The 22,631-nt window shown below is 40.8% G+C and overlaps 1 protein-coding gene across 10 annotated transcripts in view; it reads left to right on the plus strand.

Moving 5' to 3' along the window:
- NFIA (nuclear factor I A) overlaps positions 1-22,631 on the plus strand; it is a 246,063-nt gene that overhangs the window by 120,234 nt on the left and 103,198 nt on the right. For 9 of the 10 annotated variants that reach the window (XM_062003501.1, XM_062003491.1, XM_062003494.1 and 6 more), the window contains exon 3: positions 15,874-15,939. The exons of the other annotated variant lie outside the window; for it this stretch is intronic. In XM_062003501.1, the coding sequence (XP_061859485.1) occupies positions 15,874-15,939 (66 nt within the window). The remainder of the gene's footprint in view (positions 1-15,873; positions 15,940-22,631) is intronic. 10 annotated transcript variants of the gene reach the window in all.

Genomic DNA, 22,631 nt, shown 5'->3' on the forward strand with positions numbered 1-22,631 from the left:
CAGCACGAGGCCCTATAAATAGGTTTGAACAATTTCATCTGTAACATTTGGTGTAAATTGTAACTTTCAGAAACTTATCTTTTATGTGGTGCAGTTTGCTTTTATGTCCCTACTGTCTAATCTTATCTTCCCATGTGCTGAAATATAAAAATTCATTGCAATTATCTTTCCTGTAGTAAGATAGCAAGGAGTTGGTACATTGTAAGGGGACTGAGTTGAAGTACAATCAACACATATTTTTGGATCTAAAAATACCAATGTTTCAAAGGTCAGCTAAATGATAAATCCCGTTCTAAGTGTATATATCATACATATAAATGCACACTATAAACTTGTTTTATAGATTTTCATTGAAGTGCTTCACAGCCTGATGATAATTTCAAAATGTTTCAAGTTTATCTGAGGTCGCTGATACAGTGAGAGAGAGAGGCAACGGGAAAGGTGGCAGGAGGAGGTTATGTCCCTTTTGGCTGAGGGGAAAAAAGAGCAGCTTGCCAGCCTTTGCCTATTGAATATGGTGAAAACCCGTCGGGTGGGTTTTTTTGTCTAAGAAGTCGGTTGGACAACAGCAGCCTTCTCCTATGGCCAAAGTGACTCCTGTTGATTTAAACAGACAGAGGTCCTCGCATCACGCTATTGACTTCCCCTTTGTTTCTCTGAGAGCACGTAGGGTGACTGCGTGCGGAGCGCAGCTGCTGGAGGTTGTGCTGCCGCCGGGAAGCTGCAGTCCTTTCCTGTGTGGACACTGTGATCCATAACCGGCAGCTCACAACTTAACAGCATTTCTAACAGAAAAGAACGTAGGAATTCTTCTAGAAGTACTCCCAGAGCAGCACGGCCCATCTTGTGCTCTTTTTTTTTTTTTCCATGGGAAAAGATGGATTCAACCAAGGCATTGTAAATAATATAATTGACTGGAGGCATTTTTAGATGCATGAATGCTAAAATGGATTTTCTATAACATATAAGGAGAGGAGTCTTTTATTCCTCTCCGGATGGTATAATTTATTTAATTTTAGTGGTCTTGGTATGTCTTTATTAGGAGTAGAGTAACATTGAAAAGGAGGTAGCAGTCAAGGAAACTTGAAGGACTCTCTCAAAATAAGAAGTATTTTTAAGTAAAGCCAATGTTTCTTGTACCCAACTAAATAAAGCATTCCAGAATAAAACAAACACGTCTTCCCGTTTAGGCTTTCATTGCACAAGTCCTGTTGAAATTCATACTAAGAGGGCTTGAGAATTCCCCTCCTGTAGACGATCCCAGCATTGTGTCCAGCCCAGCTCACGCTTGGGGACAAACACAGCTGGGTGCTCAGGTCTGCGGGTGCAGGAGTGTCGGAAAGAGCTGCCGATGGTGGGAGCTCATCAAATGAAAACCTCTCACGTGCGTCGTTAGCGTGACTGTGAGAAGCAGGTCTAGATCTAACTAAGCTTTCTGAAGTGTTACAGGCAGTACAGTTGCTCTTTTCACTGGATAGTGCTTTCTTTTCTTTGGGATCACAAATATTTGAATACAATTATTCAGTCAGCTGGACATCTTTTTCCTCCCATTTCTGCTCTAACAGTAGTAGAATTTAGTGTTGATTTAAAAGACTGTCTGCCTTAAAGCAGATTGCAGAGTTTGCACACTGTGAATTGTAATTAAAGTGTAAGGGGTGCTTATTATGTCAACAACTGGCATGAGAACCCCCGAGCAGCAGGTGACCCCAAACATGTGACGTTTGTGACAGCTAGGATCCTTCTTTCACTGGTTTAGCAATCTGAAAGACCAAATTGAAAGAAGCCCAGAGGCTGTATATTTCATTAAGTCCCAAGGGAAGTGTGGGATACAGCTTCCTTCTGCTTTGCTGGGACGTAGCCAAAAACTTTCTAGAGGCTCTGTTTTTGACAGAGGCTTGCTGAAGGGGGGGGGAAACCTTCTACCAATCACCCATAGGACCATAAATTTGACATTTCCCACAGTTTCTTTGAGGCACTGATGTTGCTGTGTCAGCAGTATGTCCCAAATCTTGTGTTGTATTGTTTGAAAAGGAACAGTCAAACTTTCAGGGGAGCTGAAATGTTTTTCTTCATTGTCCAGCAGTTCCTCTGCTGCAAAACCACAAAGGATTATAAAACACACCTCCCAAAAGGAGGGCTACTTTTATCAGAAGTAGGCACCGTGCACGTTCACAGAGCACACGGGTGTTTTCTGACGTGGCAGAACGTGGTCGATCACATTTTGTCCGTGCTACAAAGCAAACGTGAGAATATCGTACACATATGACCTGATTGCAGGAACCATAAGAAAAGGAGCCTCATGAAAATACTGTGCTAAATTTATCCCCAGTGTAATTCCAGTTGGGTTATGTCAAGAACAGGCTTGGCCCAAAGACTGGATTGTACGGTTTGTAATGCAGCCTGTAATTTATTTTCAAAGAATCATAAGTTTAGTGTTAAACAAATTCTTCACCCTCAGCCCCTGCCCCGTATCCCACCAATCTCTTTGTGGGTGACCCGTGGTGCAGCTGGTAAACCCTTGCTCTTTCTGAGCTCAAGGCATCAGCCCTCTGCAGCACAGCCTCTGCGGGAGAACAGGCAGCACTTCTGTCTACCAGCGTTTTCCTTCCTCACTGGGCTGGGCATGGCTCAGTGGGGAGGCTTTTCATCTCTTTTAAGGACATTTGGCTTATTTTTTTTGCAAAAGGTTTTGAAAGTAGCAAATGCGTGCTCCTTCTCTTCCTATGTAATGTTACCTGCACACACCTCTCGATCTGTCTGTGCTACACTATGGCAACGTTTCCTACCTGCTGATTCCAGATACTTCTCTTGTTTTGGTGGCATCTCAATCCCCTGAGAGCAGAGACCTTTTTTGGTCCTCCTTAAGTTGATTTGCATGTATATATGTAAAATATATATATATTTTATATATATAGATGTATGTTTTTAATTAGCCCAGGAAGGAGGAAAGGTTTAGGATTCTTGTCTCCTGAACATGATCATTGTAATTTCTGCCACTGATCTCATAATTATTTCTGGTCAAGTTACTTAACCTATAAAGTCATGCTCCACCTGGAGAGATGCTATAGTAACTAGCATTTTATAAAGAAAATTAATCAAGTTAAATAAAGATAAAATAGGTTTAATAGCAGTACTATTTCAAAGGAGTATTTTGAGAATTAACGTTGATGAAGTTCTTTGATCATGGATGAAAGATGCTTTAGAAATGTAAAATGTCTTTGTTATTTGTCATCTCTGTGACTGTGAAATTTTTCTCAGAAATTAAATTTTTGAAAACACACACAGAAGGTTTCAGTGTAGCCCTGATTGTTTAATTTTTTAGTAGACTTTGAGAAGAAGTGACTGGGTTGTTTGTGATTACACATAGCACAATATGTCAGTGTAGATGCAAGTAATCTGGAGTTGCTAGTGCAACTTCCCATGCTATTCCTCATTTTGACTTCGTATTTTAACTCCATTAAAAAAGTAATAAAATAACTAAAATGCTGAGGTTTTGAAAGTAGTTTCTACGCCCTTCCTGAATACCTGACGTGAAACTGTGTGCTGTGATTATTCTTGCAGGATGGCATTTTCATTTCTAACCTTACATACAGAGTGCAGTTGGACAGAATTAGGTCCCGAGTACTTGGGCAAAATCTTTGCTGCCTCTCAGCTCTGACCCAGGGCAGTGGCAGACTTAATGTCTTTGCATTTTATTTCAGTACATTGTGATACAGACCTGCAGACAGCCTCTGCCCTCACAGCAAATAAATGGGTGAAAATACTCTTAAAAGTGGCAGAGGAAGTAGTCATAAGCCAATGGGGTGGTTAAATTTGGTATTTTAAATTTTGGACAACTGATTTCTTTTGACAAGTTACCTTCACTAAGTGAACAGTTTTCCAAATGTGATGCTGTACCTTTAACTTTTTTAAAGATCTGTGTCTGAAAAAAAAAACCCATTAGTAATACTTTTATCTGGGAAATTTTAGTCCAGCTGAAGTTTTCAGGCTGTGTAACGTATGTACTGCTCGCTAAAAGGCACAATCCACAGTGCATTAAGTACAACAGAGTATTCCTTTGCAGGATTCCCTTTGTTGCAGACATTATTTATGACATTTTAGTCAATATTTGCATGGCAGACTGTCCAAAATTATTTTGTTGTAGGCACATCACTGATAACTGGACCCATACTCTTTATCATTCTTTTACATTCATTAGTCACTCTGTAGTGTTTTTAACATTTTAAAACACTCATGCAATTCAAAGGAAAATAGATTTCAGCCAAAACGCTTTCAAAATTATCTTTTTCCCTTTGAGTTATTCAGCGATTTTTAACACTTCGTATGTTTGATGTTTTTTTCTTTAGTCTCAGCAAGGCAAAGTTTTTGGAGGCTTTGACTATGCTAAAGATAGGATTTTGATAGAGGAAAAAAAACCACCAGAGTGAGGTAAACTGAACTTAATGTGCAAATGTTATAAGACATTGTGTAAGGTGTAGCAAGCCAAAAAAACTGGCTATTTGCCTTCTGTGTAAAAGGTAATTTTTAAAAAAGAAAAAGAAAATTACAACAAAACTAATTAGCAGATATTCTAATGCAAGAAAATGTTGCTGTTAGTAAAGTTTCTTCAATATGCCAGAAAGCAGATGGTGGCAATGGAATAGCGTTTTCTTTTGCCAGCTTTTCTATATGCTTTCTAAACCTGCAAGAGCTTTTGCTATTCAGTATTCAAATTTCTGACACTCTATGATCTTTTTCATCTTAAAACAGAAATAGAAACTGAAACTTAAAAATGTAATCAAGTCAAGCTGTCTGTTCATCAGATCATAACCATGGCTTTAAAAGTTTGATTAAAATTTTGTCTGCACAGTGTTAGTTACAGGTTTTGAGAGCTCTGGACTCGTCTATGTTTAATTTTCTTCTTCAAAATTTAGTTTTGCATCACTGGGACCAAGTGAAAATGGACTTTAGGTTGTATTTTCAGAGTCAACACATTAAGCCTAGCCTTTTTCAATGTGTATGTGCGTGGGAGAGAATCCTACCTTATATATATATATATATATATATATATATATATATATGCCCAAGTCTTTACTATGTTTGTAATGGTCCGTTGTCCTCAGAGATGCAGATACAGTTCTGTTTCTCCATGATTTATGGCGATCGTACCTCAGATTTTGCTGTAACTCAGTGTGGTGGCCCTGTACGCAGCCTGCAGGATGTTACTTCTCTCCGAGTCTCAACTTTATCTTCCACTTGCATGGCTTACAAACACAGCAGAAACACAGAACAAGTAGGCTGCCTATCAAAAGGCTGCTTTTTTCTTTTCCTGCCCGAGTCTATGTTGTTGATGCCAACATGATACTGATGCAACAAAACACGTCCCGATTTTTATGGTAATTCTCTGTTCTTCTTCGCAGTCTACAATATTGTGAGAGTAGAAACATATCCATGGAGTGGCAATCAGTGGCAGTTCTTTGTGGGTAAAATCCTCTGACTTTTCAGTCCGAGAAAGGCTTTGGGCTGATGGCAGTATTTCTGCAATTATTTTCAGAAAAAAAAATAGGCAAGAGGGAGGACAGGAGGGAGTAAAAGGAACAATCAAGCATCTTTTTCTGCTGTATACTTTTACATATCTATGTGTTTTTGCCAGCAGTTTAATTTTGTATAAAGCTTAAGAAAACCTGAAATGGAAATTTTTCACATGCCACGTTGAACTCCTCAGAGTGCACAGAACAAGGAAAAGACATCTGCCAGAAAAAAAAAAAAATAAAGAAAAGGAAAAAAATTGGCCACTACAACCAAATATGTACTTAACAGGAGCTGAAATGGGAGCCAAGAGGAAAAGTGTCAGGTACATCAAAATGAGAGAGAGTGGTGAAAACGGGGCTGCTAGTGTAGATCCATCATAAGGAAACAGTACCTGAACCTTGTTCAGATTGCCCCATCTGTAATTTTATATTAATCTGTTACTGATAAAAACTCCATGGAATATTAGTTCACGTTTTGTTGGTTTCTTGAATAATCACACGTTTTCATTATCAACATAGTTTTTTTTGCTGTGCGAAATAGAATTGTGCTTAAATAGGGAAAAAGGGGCCTATTCTTGGAGGTATGAGTTCTTTTCAAGTGTTCTTTATTCTGTTTCTTGTGTACGTTCCTACTTGACTTTTCGGTTAACCACAGAAAAAATTTACACCTGTCCTTTAGGAAAAAGAGAAGTGGGAGAGGTTGAAAAAGGAGGCGCAGGTCAGAGCTTTTGCCCAGTTAGCTGATTAGGTGAAGGTTTTGCTTTGTTTTTGCTGGCTGACGAAGTCTTGAATGGCTCCAGCTGCAGAGAGACCTCAGCAAGAGTCACCGAATGAAATGTATGAGCACTCTGATGGCCTCCAGAAGCAGCTAGGCTGTTTGTGTGATGTTAGATCGGCGAGCTTTGGAAGGCAGTGCTCATTGTCAGGGAGTGGGATTGATTTCCCTTTTTGATCGAGGGCAGGTTTCAAAAATTCTTTATTCCTGTCTGCTGTGAAAAATCTAGAGAGCCTCCTTGGTCGTGACCTTGTAGCACCGTGCATCTTGGCCAGAGGAGAGGTGCCAGACCGCCAACTACAGCTCAGGCAGCACGGATAAAGGATGAGGGTGGGCACTGACGAGAATAGCCTGGGAATACACAGCTCCCCCGCCTTGGGTCCCATAAGGATGAGTTTGTCACAATAAATAAATGACAAGGGGATGGTGGAGGATAGAGATTAATTTGGTGACTGTACTACCGCCGATGGAGTCTCACCATATGGTGGACATAATAGTGCTTTGCTGATGTTGATTTACCCACCAGTGTAAAAGTGAGTCAAAGCAGGCCTGGAGACTTTGACCAAAGCTACCAAATCCGCTCGTTGCACAGTTTCATCTTCACTTGCCTTTATACAATGGAGTCAGGCATTGCAAAACTAGTTATTTAGGTACCCAAAATACTGCCGTTGGTACTGCTAAGCTGAGCTAGAAAATACTCTGGAGAGAAATGTGGAAATGATTTCTTGTTTTTCAAAATACTTGATAAGAAAAAACAAGCTGAGAGTGACTGGAAATATCCCTTCTAGGTGACTTTGGATCCACTCTACCAAGTAATTTTCTACGTAATGTAGTTGAAGGCTTCCACAGCAGGCACGGCCATTGCCATTGTAATGGCTGTATTGGTGGGAATGATACTTTATTATCTAGAGCAGTGGCTCGGGAGCTCAGCCCCGTGCATTTTACTCCTTTTAGGAGCTGTGCCTCTGAAGGTAAATCGCTTAACCTCTATGTGCCTCCTTCATCCCTGCGTAAAGTGGGCATAGTTATGCTCACCTTTCCCACTGAGGTATTGTAAAGCTTAGTTTAATGTTAATAAGATGTTTTAATTTGCAGGATAAAAGGATCTTCTATAAATATACATTAGAAGTGATAATAGTTTTAATGTATGCCATTATTTTATAACAGTGCTTTTCTAGTTTTAGAAATTTTTTAGTGGTTTGAAATTATTACAGAATCCGTTTTTGTTAATTAAAGATTGACATTCGGGCAAAATTTGTTGAATTGTTCTATAAATTGAGATCAGTGTGCACTGAGCATGCCCAGAGCCATGCTCACCTGCACTTTGGGATCATCAGTGCGGCCCTTCGGCTTTTAAAACAACTCTTTGATGCATGTGCTCAGAAGTTTGATGGCTTCTAAATAGAACGGTTCAAATATTTCAAAGCACTTGAGATTCGTATAGTGTGAAGCAATTTAAAATTATTGTACTGCAATTAATTTTAAATAACTGAGCACTGCATATGTCTAGAAACCCATACAGATCCAAATGGAAGCTCTCTAAAAATTGAAATGATTCAATAAATTTAAATCACTCTGAAGAAATGGATATAAGTACTGTAAATCATTTTGTGAGGGGGATAAGCAAATTTTCTAGAAGTGAATCTGAGGGTAGAGACTCTAATTAGATTTTTTATTTTGGGGTTTATGATGATGAAATGTAGGTTAATTTATATTTCCCAGGGATATGAGGGCAGCTCTTGTTGATCCATATGGTTTCTTGTAGCTCTTACATAGGCTGCTTTTTTTTTTACTTCCCAAGATTACTGAAACTTAGCAATCCAACTTTGCACATATTTTTTTTCCATTACAAATATCTTTCCCTCCAAATCTGTATAAAAAAGACATGAGAAAAATATTGGTCCACAGCTAGAAATGCCAAGTATATTTTTAAATGCGGCTAAAAAAAAATGCTGCAGAATTAAAACATTGTGCAGCATGGAAGCTAACATTTTGTGGAGCTGAGCTGCTCAATGAATATGAATTTTTACATGCCTAAATCACCGATTCGGGTACAACCCGTATCTGTAGGTACCAAAGTGGATTACTGTCTGATAGCTGTTCGTTAGCTTAGAGCATGTTCTCTGTCCTTTCCGTGCAGATGTATTAGAGAGATGCTATCTATCGTAGGAAGGCTGCTAAAAATATTGATGCGAGACTTATTGGAAAGTAATGTCATTTCTATTGGCTTCAGCTCAGCTCCGGGAAAATCCGCGTGCCAGTTGCTCCTCGCGCCGCAGCGAAGGGAGGTTGCGGGCGGCTCTCCGCACCGCACGCCTGGCTCTGGGATTACAGTTCCTCCCAAGTATTGGAGCCAGAAATTAGAAATCAGTGCTACCGCCGACACTCGCCTGACCCTTCCGTTTCAACCGTTTCCCTAACAGCCACAGGAAAAACAGGCCAGCGCGGTGCCTCTTGGTGCGAGGGCTCGGCACTCGCTATTGGCGCATGGGCTTGCTCCAGAGGTGTTGAAGCCATGAGGGTCCGGCTGCCGTCCCGCGCCGGCGGTGAGATGTCCCAGCTCCTTGGAGTGGCACAGAGCCCTTGAGTGCCCAAGGGTGCCCCTCTGCCAAGACAGGCTTTATATGGGCTGGGAGGAAAATGTGGGTTTGAATTTGTTCCGTGTCTGGTGGGGTCTTCCCGGGCAGAGGAGCGGGAGAAAGCAAGAGGGGCCCCTCTACAGGGTCTTCCTTAAGGCCTTACCTTACTTTTAGACAGTTGTCATTATCTTTGTCTAAAGGTCATGGCTAAATTGAATAAAAGGAAAGCTGTGTGTTCCTGTCGATGCACAATGGCAGTATTGACTTTCCTAATCCAGTTTGCTGAGGGGTGAGAGAATTAAATTAGATATCTAAGCACAGAAATTGAGAGCCTTTGAAAACAAAGATAAGGAGACAGCCTGTATTTTCCTTTTCCTGGGAGCTCTGGGCTCAAGATTTTGCAGGTGTGTCATCTGATCCATGGCTTGCATCGATCAAAACTGTGCCAATGCATATTTAATTAGCAAGGGGACCCTGGATGCATTATGGCCATCATCCCTATATTGAATGGACTGTCAGACTTTCTGAATGCTTCCCCACCCCCCCGCTTCGTTGTTTGGGGAGCTTCTGCATTTTGTCTGAGCAGCTAAAAGTTTCTTTGTTTTTAGCTGGTGATGCATACAGCACCACTGAGGAGAATACAAACAAGTAAAGTCCTAAAGTGTTTATTTTGTCTAGGAAAAAGGGCTGAACCAATTTGAATCCTTTGGGTAACGGATTTTTGTATCTCTTGGAATTAAAGAAAACCACAGTTGCATGATGTTTACTTTAAGAATATTTTATTATAACAAATCAAATCTGTGCTGTGGGATTTCTTAAGGAAGCCTTTGATGACAATTTGAATTAAGTTGAAATTAACGTTTGCTACTGCAAAGGAAGAAACAGAAAATGTTCCAGAAATGAATCAGTAAGCAGGAATCAAAGGCTGTAAACTGTTTTAAAACCAAACATTTAGAAGTGAATCAAATGCTTGTTTGTAATATCAAGGAACAAATATGGGCATACACAGATTCCCCACATTCTAGGCTATCGCACGATAGCAGTAAATCATTTATGGGCTTGTGAGAACAAAGAAAGTTGATTTAAAATGAACCCATTTTGATACAGCATTAGGGTCTTGCAGCCTCTCGGTAAAGTTTCGCATTCTTATTTCCTACAAGGAGCAAAGTAACTGGGAATTTCAGCGCCCCAAAAAAAGTTAGCCAGGGAGCTGTGGAGATCTTTGTTTGCATCCACCTTGGTACAAAGCCGCCTCAGCAGACAGAGTGTTGCCTGATAAACAGATGTAATACACAAAGTCTGCTTACAATACCGAGCAACAGACTGTGGGCACATGTTTTGGTCTCATTCAAACTCATCAGCATAGTCTAGCTAGCTGTTTTGTTGCTAGTCTACTTATGGGGTAGCTTAGTAGCGTCTTACTGGTGAAGTAACAAGGAGGGTTTTTGCCACAAAAGTTTTGTGGCAAGGGCTCATGGGAAAATCATTTGCATACATCTTGTTACAAAGGCTGACTACTTCCTGGCTTAGACAAAGTGTTGCCTGATAAACAGACTTAACACACAAATGTCTGTCTGGAATAAACAACAGCAAGCTTTGATTTACATTTCCATTATCAAAGATAATCTCTTTCCCAGTGTACAGGAATTAAGAGTCCTCGCCTTATTAAAAAAAAACCAACCCAAAACCAACCCAGACTGGCACTGTAGGGATTTTACCACCATAGAACCTTCTTCTAGGGCTGCGAGGACGGGTTGTACCGCACAGCGGGGAGAAAATAAACCTGGAAATCTGGTACGGCTATGGTACATGTGTGATGGTGAGGTGGATGATAATGAAGGACTTTGAACTCCCTATAAAAGTTGACTTGAAAGCAATGGCTGGAGTTAAACAGAGAGCCAGGCCTTTCTTAAAAGAAACAGTAGTAGCCACCAAAATAGCCGTAAATAATAATTGTAGCCTGTATAGAGGAATCTCTATGTGTTTATGTTATAAGGTATAATGAAGGGAAAGTGAGTGTAAAAAAGTCTTAGTCCTGGTGCTGGTTTCTGTTTGTAAATCCGTTAAGCTCACTCCGTAGGACTGTATATAAGGAAGCATGATTTAGATGTATTTTTTTTTTAGCATATATAAATCTTTGGTAGAATCCATGCCCAAAATTATAGATGAAAAATTTATTGCATGAACACAACCCAGCCATATAAATTTTTTATTACAAATAGGACTCTCTAACTTGAATAAAATATGTCAGTTTATCACACAATGTTTCCCCCCCACCCCAAACATGATACGAATGGAAAATTCAACTTGTGCGCTTCTGCGGTGCTTGCGCGAGGTGCTGGGCTGGCAGCAGAGAGAGGGAGCCGGCTTTATTTAGCTGCAGACCAGGCTCAGCATGGGCAGTGGCAGCACAGCCTTGCTCATCTGGCATTGCCGGTCATTTTTTTTCTCCATGATGCAGGGATCACCTTTACTGTTTCGAGGATAGATGCATCTGCACCTGAGTTAGCACACTGGCTGCGAGCGAGGGCCCAGTTCCTGGCGGGGGCTGGCTCTGCCTAGGAAGAAAATAATCTTGATGCCCGTTAGTTCAGTTTGTGCAGACCAGCAGACAATGAGGCCGGTCTCTGTAGGTCACTGCCACCCAAGGCTGGATATAGCACACCCTGGAAAACACAGTATGTTGAGAAAGTGCAAGTGCCCAAGAAAGCATCCCGTTTCTCTGAAGTCAGGTAGCTACGAAGTGATTTAGCACTGGGAAGTGCCATGACACTTGACATGGCCTTTTTTGGTGGAGGAGCATAACAGCTCTGCACCGTCTGTATCACAGTCTACAAAAAAGAACAACATTGTCAGTCTGTTGACATTGGTTCTGTCCACGGGCCAGACTTTCCTGGGAAGGTTTTATTCTTTCCAAACAATGGAGCGCTCCCTTCCAGCGCCGTGAGCCCTGCTTCCACGCAGCCGTCGTGCAGCCTGGCTGGAGCTGCACTCCTGCTGCAGCTGAAAAGGAAAGACTGCGTGTTGAAAAGTCCAGAGCTCCCATCCTGGAGCTGAAGTTCCCTGCCTGCTTATGGCTGGAGATCAGGCAGACTTGGCTCTCCCATGTAACCACCTCAGTTGTGCTGGGGTAGTATATTGCTTAAGAAACAGATCCAAAGAGGAACGGAGAATAGAGAACGTAGAAGGAAATGCTACTTCAGAAAAACTAACCTGTTTTGTTCCGTTTTGATTTGGTTTTTTTTCTCTTCATCACAGTTGATTCTTGGAAGTAGAGAGTAAAATAGCTTTGATATGCTTTTGATCCTGTATCTCCGTGATTACAGTTGATACCAGATCCCTCTGAGCTTCTCTTGTCCAATAACCTTGACTCCAATATACGTACACTAACTCTGGCTAGTTCAGGGTTAAAAATTCCAACCACTAACTTTTCTTTAACTAAAAAAAGCCCCCAAGTAAAACCCATTGTGCTATTCAAGGTTAAGCTTCCTTAAATATAAAACTAGATTCCTCAGTGATTTTATTATTATTTTTTTTTAAATCAGCAATCTTAATAGTGGTTCCTCACTATAATATTTCCAACTCCATCTGAAATCATTTAAATCCTCCCCTTAATAACATTCACTTTATTGTAATATACAGATTCTTTGGCTTCCTACCAGCCTTAGCTTAAGGCACCAATGAAACTCGTTGCCGCAGGGGGCCGTGGATTCAAGAGGGGCTCGCATCTACTGTATATTTTGTTTTGTATGTTTTCCAATGGCTCTAATTATTGCAGGTGGTAGAATTTAACTGGCAGTGTTGTTACTAAAGAAAATAGGCATAAAGTGTATACTGTTTTGCAGAGTGGCTATCAAATATATAGAAAAGAGAAAATCAAATGAATTGTTAAACTGCTCTATAGTAAGTGATTTTATTGATTTAATGCAAATGCTTATGAAAACGATCTTCCATTTATATCAATTATGTATGGACAAAAATTAATTTATTCCTCCGGTCACCTGTTTGGCTGCCTGAGTCAGCAGGACAGACATTCCCCCTCCCGCCGCAGCCGAGCCGCAAAACGCTCAGCCTTCACAAAACTGGGATTTTAAAGTTTCCATGTGCAGAACAACAAAAAAGCCCCGACAGGAGTTACTGCCAACTGCTGAAAAAGCAGAGAGCAAGCGGTGGAGGCTGAGCAAGACTCTCTCGTCCTAGGCAAGACTGTAAAATACAACAGCTCTGATTTTGCCAATCCCTTAACCATGTGGCGGCACATTTATATGTACCGGATCATCTGCGGCATCTGAATAAAATCAGGGAAGCAAAATTCTGCATATAAACATTTTGGCTAAGTGCCTTAACTCAGTCTTCTTATCTGGGGTTTCCACAAGATGCCACCTTGCATAACAATGCTGAGCATACGCTTGCCCAGTACATGTTTTCGGTAGCCTCCTCGTGATCTCTACCCGCCGTATAGATTGGTTTTAATTCTACCTCATCCTGCATTTTATTGCTCTGTGCCTCTCCGTGAAGAATACTGCTTAAAGCCTTTGTTGTCTCTTTTAGAAATTAATATTTAATTTCAGCAGAAGGGGATGAGTTACAGGCAAACAGAATCAGGAAAAATGTTATCTCAGTAGCCCGAGTAATAAAAGAAGAAAGTTCAGGTTCAGTATGCGAACAAATGTCCTACGGCCAGTAGAGTCTCTCTTATGCCACTAGCTCTGGTGTTGGAAAAACAGCACTCAAGGCAAACAAAAGTACTTTGTTTCTCAAAATCCAGGAGCAGCTCTGTCTCTGTGCGCTGCCCACCGGCTGCAGGGCTGCGCTGGGGAGCGAGGGTGCCAGGCTGGGGGCTGAGAGCACCAGCGCCCAGCTCAGCGCCGGCAGACGCCTCTCAGCCCTCGGCACTCCTCCGCTGGAGGGTTTAACATTTTGCCAGGAAAACACGATTGAGTCGCATATTTCTGCAGTAACTTTTTCTGATATAGAGATGTCTGCGGGATTGTGACCCTGCTTTAAACAGAAAGCCTAAATGCTGATTGAACTATGGAAAAGAAAAACCTAAAATATAAGCAAAAGCCTAATGACTGCCCTGTAAAATGAAATCTGTTGAATGTTGACTAGCTAAATATTTTACATTCTGAATATTTTACCTTTGTTTCCACCTTTGTGGTGTGGGAAACGTGAAACTTCTCACCCAAATCTAGTGTCCAGAATGTAACAGCACTGGGCATATCACCCGGTGGTCTATCTCCTATCTCCGATTCCAGCTTCGGTTAAAGATAACTCCAAAGATTGACATTTAAAACAAAATTGCAGAAGTGAGGATCATTTGGGTTTTTATCACTGAGCTTCATTGGATAAATTATTAAAAATGGTAAATGCCAAAGAGACCAAATAGATTCTGGGCACATTGGGAAGCGTAACACTTTTGGGGAGAATGTCATTGATCTTAAATAGAAGGAAGTATCAAGACCGAAGCTTTCTTTGCTAAATATTTGGAATGGCTACAGTCTGAAATTGATCAAAATCTGTTTTGTGAGCACTTGTAGTCATTCATTTATACGAGATTGCCCTCTAAACTTCTGAGTGATACCTAATGCATACAGCCAGCAGGTAAAAAAGAAATTTGAATATTTAAAATAGGCGTTTTCTTTATAGCGCTCTGCGGTAATTAAAATCTTCATTTGCTTAAAAGCAAGGAACCTTTTTAAAGCAATAAATTAGCATTGCTTGACCCAAGGTCACTAGTAGTACTGCTTCTTCCAGCGCTATTAATACCTCAAAGAAAAAGAAGGGGTGGTGTTATCACTCTGTTGCAATAGAAGTAAGATTTTCAATTTAATCACAGTTAAGTGTCATGACCTTTTGATCTTCCATTGACTTCTCACTGAAATGTGGTCAAATTTCAGACAGCTAATTCTAAGCTCTGCAAAGTCAAGGTGGAGTCAGAAAATAGGTTTGCCACGACTGGGGGTGGTTTTGATGCAATAGCAAGTGGTTTCGTTTCCTTAAGTTTTGTTTCACAGCGAAAACTTTTTCGTATGGGATCAGTAAATTACAGAATAATTTTGGGGTGGAGGCAAAAACCATTCTTCTTCTCTTTCTGTTAATTGCAAAAATAGTAATTTGAGGTTAGGGGTTTTTTTTTTTTCCACAAAGGTAAAGTGACCTCTTTTTTTCCAATTCACAGTGATAGAAATAATTAAGGAGGAAAATACTGTTTGACTAAAGCTTCCACTAAGAATAATTTTCGAACCAAAGAGTGATCATCTTCACATAAAGTGGAGTTAATAATGTGTAAAAAATGCAAACCGCTCGTATTTACACATATCCTTTTATGGGTCATTTTATTATTTTAGGCAAATAAATTGTGTTCGTTGGAGAGTGTCAGCCGGGAGTCTGTAGGACCCATTATTTACACAAGTTCTAAAGCAGTTCATCCAGTATCTCGTCTCATTCATCCCACTGCAAAACAGGGGCAGTGCCATATGTTTCGGTGACCTCGTAGGGCTGTAACCACCGCGAAAGTATGACGAGAATCAGCTCTTCGATCAGTTTTGCAGATTTCGTTCCAGAAATGTGTAGACAACAGTCTCCACCACTTTGTAGGGTTGCTTAGTTACCTTTAGATGCCTGCTTGAAAATATGTTTTGAGACTTTACTATGTGTTGGATTAAGGCTCTGGTTTGTATACAACATAGAGGCTGCATTATAAAAAAAAAAAAAAAAAACACATGTAGGAGAGTAGTTTAAATCTGCCTTCTTTAAAAAGAAGGATTCTCAAAGCTTAATTTATGCTACCATACACACCAAGCACTCTGTGTAGTGCCACAAACAAGATTCCCCTTTTTTTCCCTAGCAAAAATACCACCTAGGCACGGGACTTTTGCATTATTATGTCCTAGTGCAACACTCCTGTCCTTAGTGTGTACTCTCAGCCTTTTGAGGAAGTCTGGCGCCTCTGATCTATTTTCCATAGCAGACCCTGTAATTTTTGGCTGTATTTTATGTTTTTCAGATTCAAGTCAATCTGAAAGTCCCAGCCAGCCAAGTGAAGCTGATATTAAGGACCAGCCAGAAAATGGTAAGTTTTTACCTGCTGCTCCTGCTTTGGGATATTAAAACAGCCCATATTTATAAAGATTTTTTTCCTCCTATGTCTGATACAAAAAACATTATTCAGAGCAGTTGACATGGGATAGCTACAAATAGGTTGTGCAGTCTCCTCATAGTTAAAATGCTGCTGTTTCACTAATCTAAGGTAGCATTTGTTTCTCCAGTCCTGGACACAGACTTTTTTTTTTCCCCTTTAAAAATGATTTTAATTAGGGAGATACCACTAAAGAGCCTGCTGTATGCAACCCTTATCCTTATTCCACCATAGCAAAGGCTTTCAGTCCCTGGGCCGTGAGTCATGACCCCCTAGGGGTGTGTGCTTCATCGCTTTCATTTTTCTCTATGTGCTTTTAACTTCATTTTGTTTATTGATGCTCTCACATGACACAGAGAAGTACCTAACTTTCAGTATGTGGCCAGCCATCATTTTAGAGCGCAAGATCTCAGATAGTCCCATGAAACAAAATGGTTGCTTTGAAATGTGTTTCTGCAGACCCATTTCACTACTGCAAAAAAAAAATCTGCAAATCAAAAGTGATCCACAACGTGGCAGTTTCAGGGCAGGACTTTACACCTACAAACGTACCAGCTGCTCAGACAGGTACCCGCAGTGGAACTGATACAGGGTACCACCGATGCTGTCTTTGCTTTTTTTTTGGCGTGCTCTAAAGGTTGTAGCAACTATGGGTAAACAGGTCAGTGAGGCTCAAGTAAAGCTTGTTGCTCCTTTTCTTCACGTTCACAGTAACCATTGTTTCAGGTGGCAGCGGCTTGAGCTTATTTGGTAGTAGAGAAGGGCTGTGGCTTTTGGGAACACTAATATTCTTTGTGCTGGGACAGTTTTAAAGTAGAAGCAGTAGCTTCTACTGAACCAATGGCTTGCTTTGCAAAGCAGCCTGAAAAAAAGAATCATTCAATAACAGTGAATTTCTGTAGGGATTGTAAGTGAAAGGAATGTAAGGAATAGCTTCTCTTCCTTTTTATATTTAAGTAAGATAGACCTCAACAATTTTTGTTGGCCCATCGGCAACTGACTTTTGTTTAGGGCTTGTATTAAGGACTTGGAAATAATGTCTCACAAAGTGAAAGTGATTCTTAGTAGTAGTTTTTCTTCACTTTTTTATCCATAACCAGATTGGCTTTTTTTCTAAGACCTAAAATGCAGATTTGGGATCCACTATATTGTGGCCTACTGTGTGCTCACAGAAAAGAACTTGTGTGAAGGGCTTGTGTCTCTAAACCCTGTCACCATTTTGGGGGATATGTAAATCCATCTTATGTAGAAATACTGTATCTTCAGAAACATAACTGTGATTGCCCTTTCACAGAGCAACTAGCTGCTTTTGCCTTCAAATCTACACAGCTGTCTGTATGTGTTCAGTGTGTGTTTTGGGGACTTTATTAGCAACTGAGTGAGCTGCAAAGTAGGGGTGAGGTTGAAGAGCTGCATTCGCATGTGGACTGCATTTGGGTCAGGGTTTAAATGGCAGACAGAATCAAGGAAGGTGAAGGGGTTTAGGCACTTAAAAAACCCTTCAAAATACCAGCATATGTCATAGGATGTTGAACATAGGGTTCATTGGGCTCTTAAGATTTTGGGGTTTGGGCTTCCTGTATTATCCTCCCATTGAAATATGAAAGGTTTCATATTTTGATAGATTTTGTGCCACTCATCTCTAAACACACCATCTTAAAACATTTCTGTTGTTTCTGAAAGACGATGCCTAATTTGTTGCCAAAGGATTGCAAGGTTAAGAGAAGAACTGACTAAACTGTGATTTTTGTTCTGCCAATTCTACTTTTTTTTTTGTTTTTGGTGAGGAATATGTTGCCTGTGTTTATTAAATCATATTTTAATTTAGAATGTATTAGGCACCAAGGATGTTGTTATTTCATGTTTAGATAATATTCTTTCAACAGCTATTAAACCGCAGTTCTTCTTACCCTGCAGTTTCTTAGTCTTAAGGAAGCCTGTTACTCAACAGCCGCCCCGAAAGGCAGCAATGTCAGTGTTTAATAATGTAAAATCTGTAAGAGGCTAGTGAAATTAAATATCTCTGATTTGAAGCCTGAGTCTTCCTTGTAAAACAAGCTCTTAGTGAATTCTTGGAACTTTATTGGTGACTTGCAAAAGGTACTTTTTTTTTTTTAATAAACAGGAAAAGGATTTTTCTTTCTCTCAGTTTTACTAAAGGGTATTTTTCCCCACCACAGTAGAAGCCTCCTAACTGATTACACACCTTTTGCAGTGCCTATGTGGGAGATTTTCTTTGCAAATGCCTCTAACGCAGTCTGTTGGCCCTAAAGGGGTTGCTACCCCTGAGCAGACGCTGAGCTCATTCTCAGCACACACAGCCCCCAGCTTACAGTGTACCCAGGGTGTAGATCAACACAGATCTGCAGCTCTTATCTACTGAACGTGAGGATGAAAGCAAAACTGCAGGCTTTAGAAAATGAAAAACTGCACGCACAGAAACGGACACAATAAATCATATTAACTGCGTTGTTCTACACTTGCTGTAGACCCACTTCCACAGGGCCTGATCCAAATCCCTCCAGAGTCAATGGGAGTCTCATAATTGATTTTACTGAGAGTGGGAAGGAGCCCACACAGAGAGGAATTTATTTTATAATATTTTTAAAAATCAAAGAAAAACAGTTTTGTGAATAATCTGATTCTCACCGAGACTAACAGCAGAATGACCAGATTGAGGGCAGGTTTGGAATCATTTTGCACGTGTTTCTGGAAGGCACAAAGAAGTGTATCGATTAAGTACTACCTTTTACATGCATGCATTCCTTCATTTTACAAAAATAAATCTTTAAAGGCCTTGTGAGTGTTATACAGCCTCTCTACTTGCCTGTTAATATTCTTTCTGTTCCACTCCATAAATTCTAGAGCTATTTATTATACACATATATTTTGCATACCTTGAGTAATGTAGGTTCAAAAGGGTCAACTATACAGCCCTGAAAAAGAAGGCCTCCTTTAATTCATCATTCTAAACTGTATGTGTTATTTTGGATAGCTTGTATGTCTAACCTTCATTAAAGTGAAGTTCATGGGGGGCAAAACAGAAAAAAGCTTTTCTTTTTTAGAGCCACTCCGTTTTTTCTAGTGGGCTTTTATGTTTGCATTTTCTGGTGCAGGATCATCACAGACAGGGAAGATGATGACATCTGCTCTCAGCGGTGGCTTTAACACCAACTTTAACCTCTTCTTTAGCCTTCCTTGAGCCAGAATAGTTTTCAGGCAGTCAGTTACTCTATCACTATGGAAAATTTTACAGATAGTTCTCATTTGAGAAAGAGAGGGCGAGAGATCCATGAAAAATAAACACACAGGTCAGACAGGGCTTGTTCGTGTATGCATGGTCCAAGGTCCAGCTGTCTTGTCCTGGAACCCAGGGTAAAGCTAACATGTAGCAGAAGGGTGTGCACGGCGCTGAGTCCCTCAGGGCCCTCAGCATGGGAAAGAGCTTCTCGGGGAGAGGAAGAAGACCGAGAACTTGTCTGTTTGTTGTGTGGGTGAGGAAACTGGCGTGAGGGGTGATGAAAGAGACCAGTAACTTCACTTGAAAGGCAAGAGGATGTTCCGATGTCCTGATATTTTGCTCAAATGAGGGTTTTTTTCTGACCAGCTGGGTGGAACACCCGTGTGGAAAATTCCTCACTTTTGTAGTTGCCTAATGGTATGTAAAAGCTTCATTTCAGTTGGCACTGCAAAGTGATTTTGCAATTCACCCAATTAAAAAAAAAAAAAAAAGTTATTCATTTTAAAAGCTTGTTAAACGCACTGGTTTGGTGTTGTATTTTATAAACAAACCCGTTTTCAGTGAACTGAGGATGACAAAATGGCTAGTCTGATAGAGTGAAGTGACTGCATGCCCAGGGATCAGGAACAACTGAATTCCCGGCTCAGCACTACCATGGACTTTCTCTAGGGCTTTCATTCTCTCTTTCAGTCGTGGAAACAGCTATCAGATACATTTTCTTTTTGTAAGTAGGATTATTTTAAACTTTTGTAGGAAACCTTTTCAGTCCTTTTGCTGCAAAGTGAGGATGTTTGCAATTCTAGCTTTGAGAGATTCAATGTTAAAAGTCAAACGGTGCTCTGCTCCAGCAGGAATTGAACTCTGGAGAAAGGCAAGGAGGGTGTAGCACAAACTAGTTAATAATTGTGGTACCGCGCTGGGTTATTGCCGTCAGTAAATGGATGTCAGACATGCACCAGGCGATGTTTGTGTTTGATGTGGTACTACGGGCAAATTAATAGCTGCAGCGTAAAGGTACACACAGAGTGTGCTGTGTAAAGCAGAGGAATGCTGTGTCATTTTCTGCAGACAGCTGATGTGATTTGATAACTCAGAGTTGGTAGCACACCACTTTAATCATAGAGTAGCAAACTCTTTTTAAAGAAGTTGGTAAATTCTCGCATTTCAAGTGAGCGAGACAGCATTCGTTATTACAGCTGATTACAAATGTGTGCCAAATTCACTGCTCAAACAATTTCTGTAGAGGGAGAGGCATTTATCTAAAAAATAAAAATGTTTTAATGCCCAAACCAAAAAGCTTTTTAGTTTTAATGTATTCTTGCTGCTTTGTGCTGCAAGTACCTTAACAGAACTGCAGGAAATGAAAGGCACATTGTTCTTTGTAACATTAAAAAAAAAGAAAAAAGAAAAACAATGATGTACCGTAACTCACAGAACTCGTTTTTCAACCCCGCAGTAATTACACTGGACTTGTAAATATCATCTGTGAATTCTTTGCTCAAGTAGGGCTGGACTTCAGTATTAAACCTGAAAATATGTTCAAGTATATGCTTACTTTTCTGTGCCTAAAAAACATAAAGGAGGAAATTCTGGCCCTCAAGCTGTGGGGAAAAGAGAAGGCAATAGTGGGAACATATGCAAAGAGAAGTTTCCTTTTCTTCGTCTCTAGGCAAGGGTGGTCATGGCAGGCGTAACACAGCCTTGGCTGCAAGGAAGGAGGGGATTATGTGCAACCTGGTAAAATGGAAAAGCAGCTTGTGGAAAGACCTCTCTGCCTTAACTAACAGGCTGCAGAGCCCAGCCCCTTTTTGTATGCCTTCTTTCTGGCCCCAAAACCCAACACACTTGTTTCGTGCAGCCAGGTATCCTCAGCCCGTGGAAGTGGCCTGAGGGTCAGGCACTCTTCTTGGATGCAGAGTTTGATAGACAGAAAACATAGCTGTTCTTTGTGGCTGTCTCAACTACATTGTAAGTTAAATGGTAGCTGAGAGGCCTCCAATTCCTTCAACATCCAAACTTTTAGCTAGTAGAAAAGTTCTGCTTTCTGAGGCCATGCCTGACCTCCCATCTCCACCACTTTAAGTGGAGTCTAGCCACCTCGCAGGCTCTCTCGGCTGTGACTGAACTTGATGCCAACCTTGATGCTTTACACATAATCACTGAGGACATGCTGCAAGACTTGAAGGTTCTGGAGGGTCAACTGTCCTTGGATAGGCCCCTTAATTCCCACCTGAGGAGTGCAGGGGCACAAGCAGTCCTCTGTAAACACAATGCTGAAACTGGTACTGTTAGAAAATACATCATCTCAGATGACTAACATTCCTGAAACACCTCATTTGCAGCAGATAACCGAGTCCTGCAGAGAAAGTTTTCTATCCTTTACAGCTGCAAACAGGGTAGTACAGTTTATTAGTCTTCTTGCTCATGGGATCATTTGCATCAGAATCTTATAAATGCAAGAAGACTCTCCTCTCTTGTTTACAGAGCCACACTGGGGAGCTATCACAGCCTGAGGGACTAATCTAAAATTAACTTTGCTTCAGAAAAAGCTTAAAAAAAAAAAAAAAAGCCCTTAGCATTTTCAATAAGGAATCTCATAGCTGGCACTGAAGTCAAAGCTCCTGGTGATGTCAGCTTTTTTGCACCTTTGTAACTTGCCAGGACCAAATTCTGAGCAGATTTGCACCCTTATGGATCACTTTGTCTGCCGGGAACAGCAATGGGGAACTTTGTCCAGGTTTGAAAGCTCTAGCTGAGCAAGGGAGCTCTGGGGAGTCCTGAAGGCTGGACAGAACCAGCTGGTGACCCTTAACGGGGCCCATCAGCTGAAGAAGGGCTGATGAGCATCAACCTGTGTTTCATCACCCTCGGAGAGAGACTGCATGTAGGCAGCAGTGAGCGCCAGCACTTCCCAAGGAAACAAAAGCAGATATGTCTGGTTATAAATTTAACTTATGTGTGATTTAGCCTTGCATTTTTTTCAATCTTATTTCATTACAGATATATTCCAACAAGAAGTAGAAATACAGTATTTTACTCATAATGGTCTAGAACTGAAACTTTGCAGCCATTCAGCTGTATTTCCCAGCCAGTTTCGCATCTGAATATTTAGGCAAGAAACACCATTTTTTCCCTATATTACCATGCGTTCATTGAGATTCAAAGTCAAAGGAGTTGGGGTCCAGATTGTGAGACACGGTTATACCATTTCCAGGATTTAGCAGGCCCTCTGCTAGGTTCAGGATTTAGCCTGCTTATCAGTAGCTGGCATTCTCTTGAGGACATCCTGCAATGGCAACAGCGAAGGGTGTTGACTGTCAATCGGGTGAGATGTGCGGTCATCAGTCAGGGTCAGTTCTTCAGCCTCTGCTGGGGCCGAGTGGAG

The sequence above is a fragment of the Colius striatus genome, chromosome 10, assembly GCF_028858725.1.
Source record: "Colius striatus isolate bColStr4 chromosome 10, bColStr4.1.hap1, whole genome shotgun sequence".
NCBI classification, from domain to species: Eukaryota; Metazoa; Chordata; class Aves; order Coliiformes; family Coliidae; genus Colius; species Colius striatus.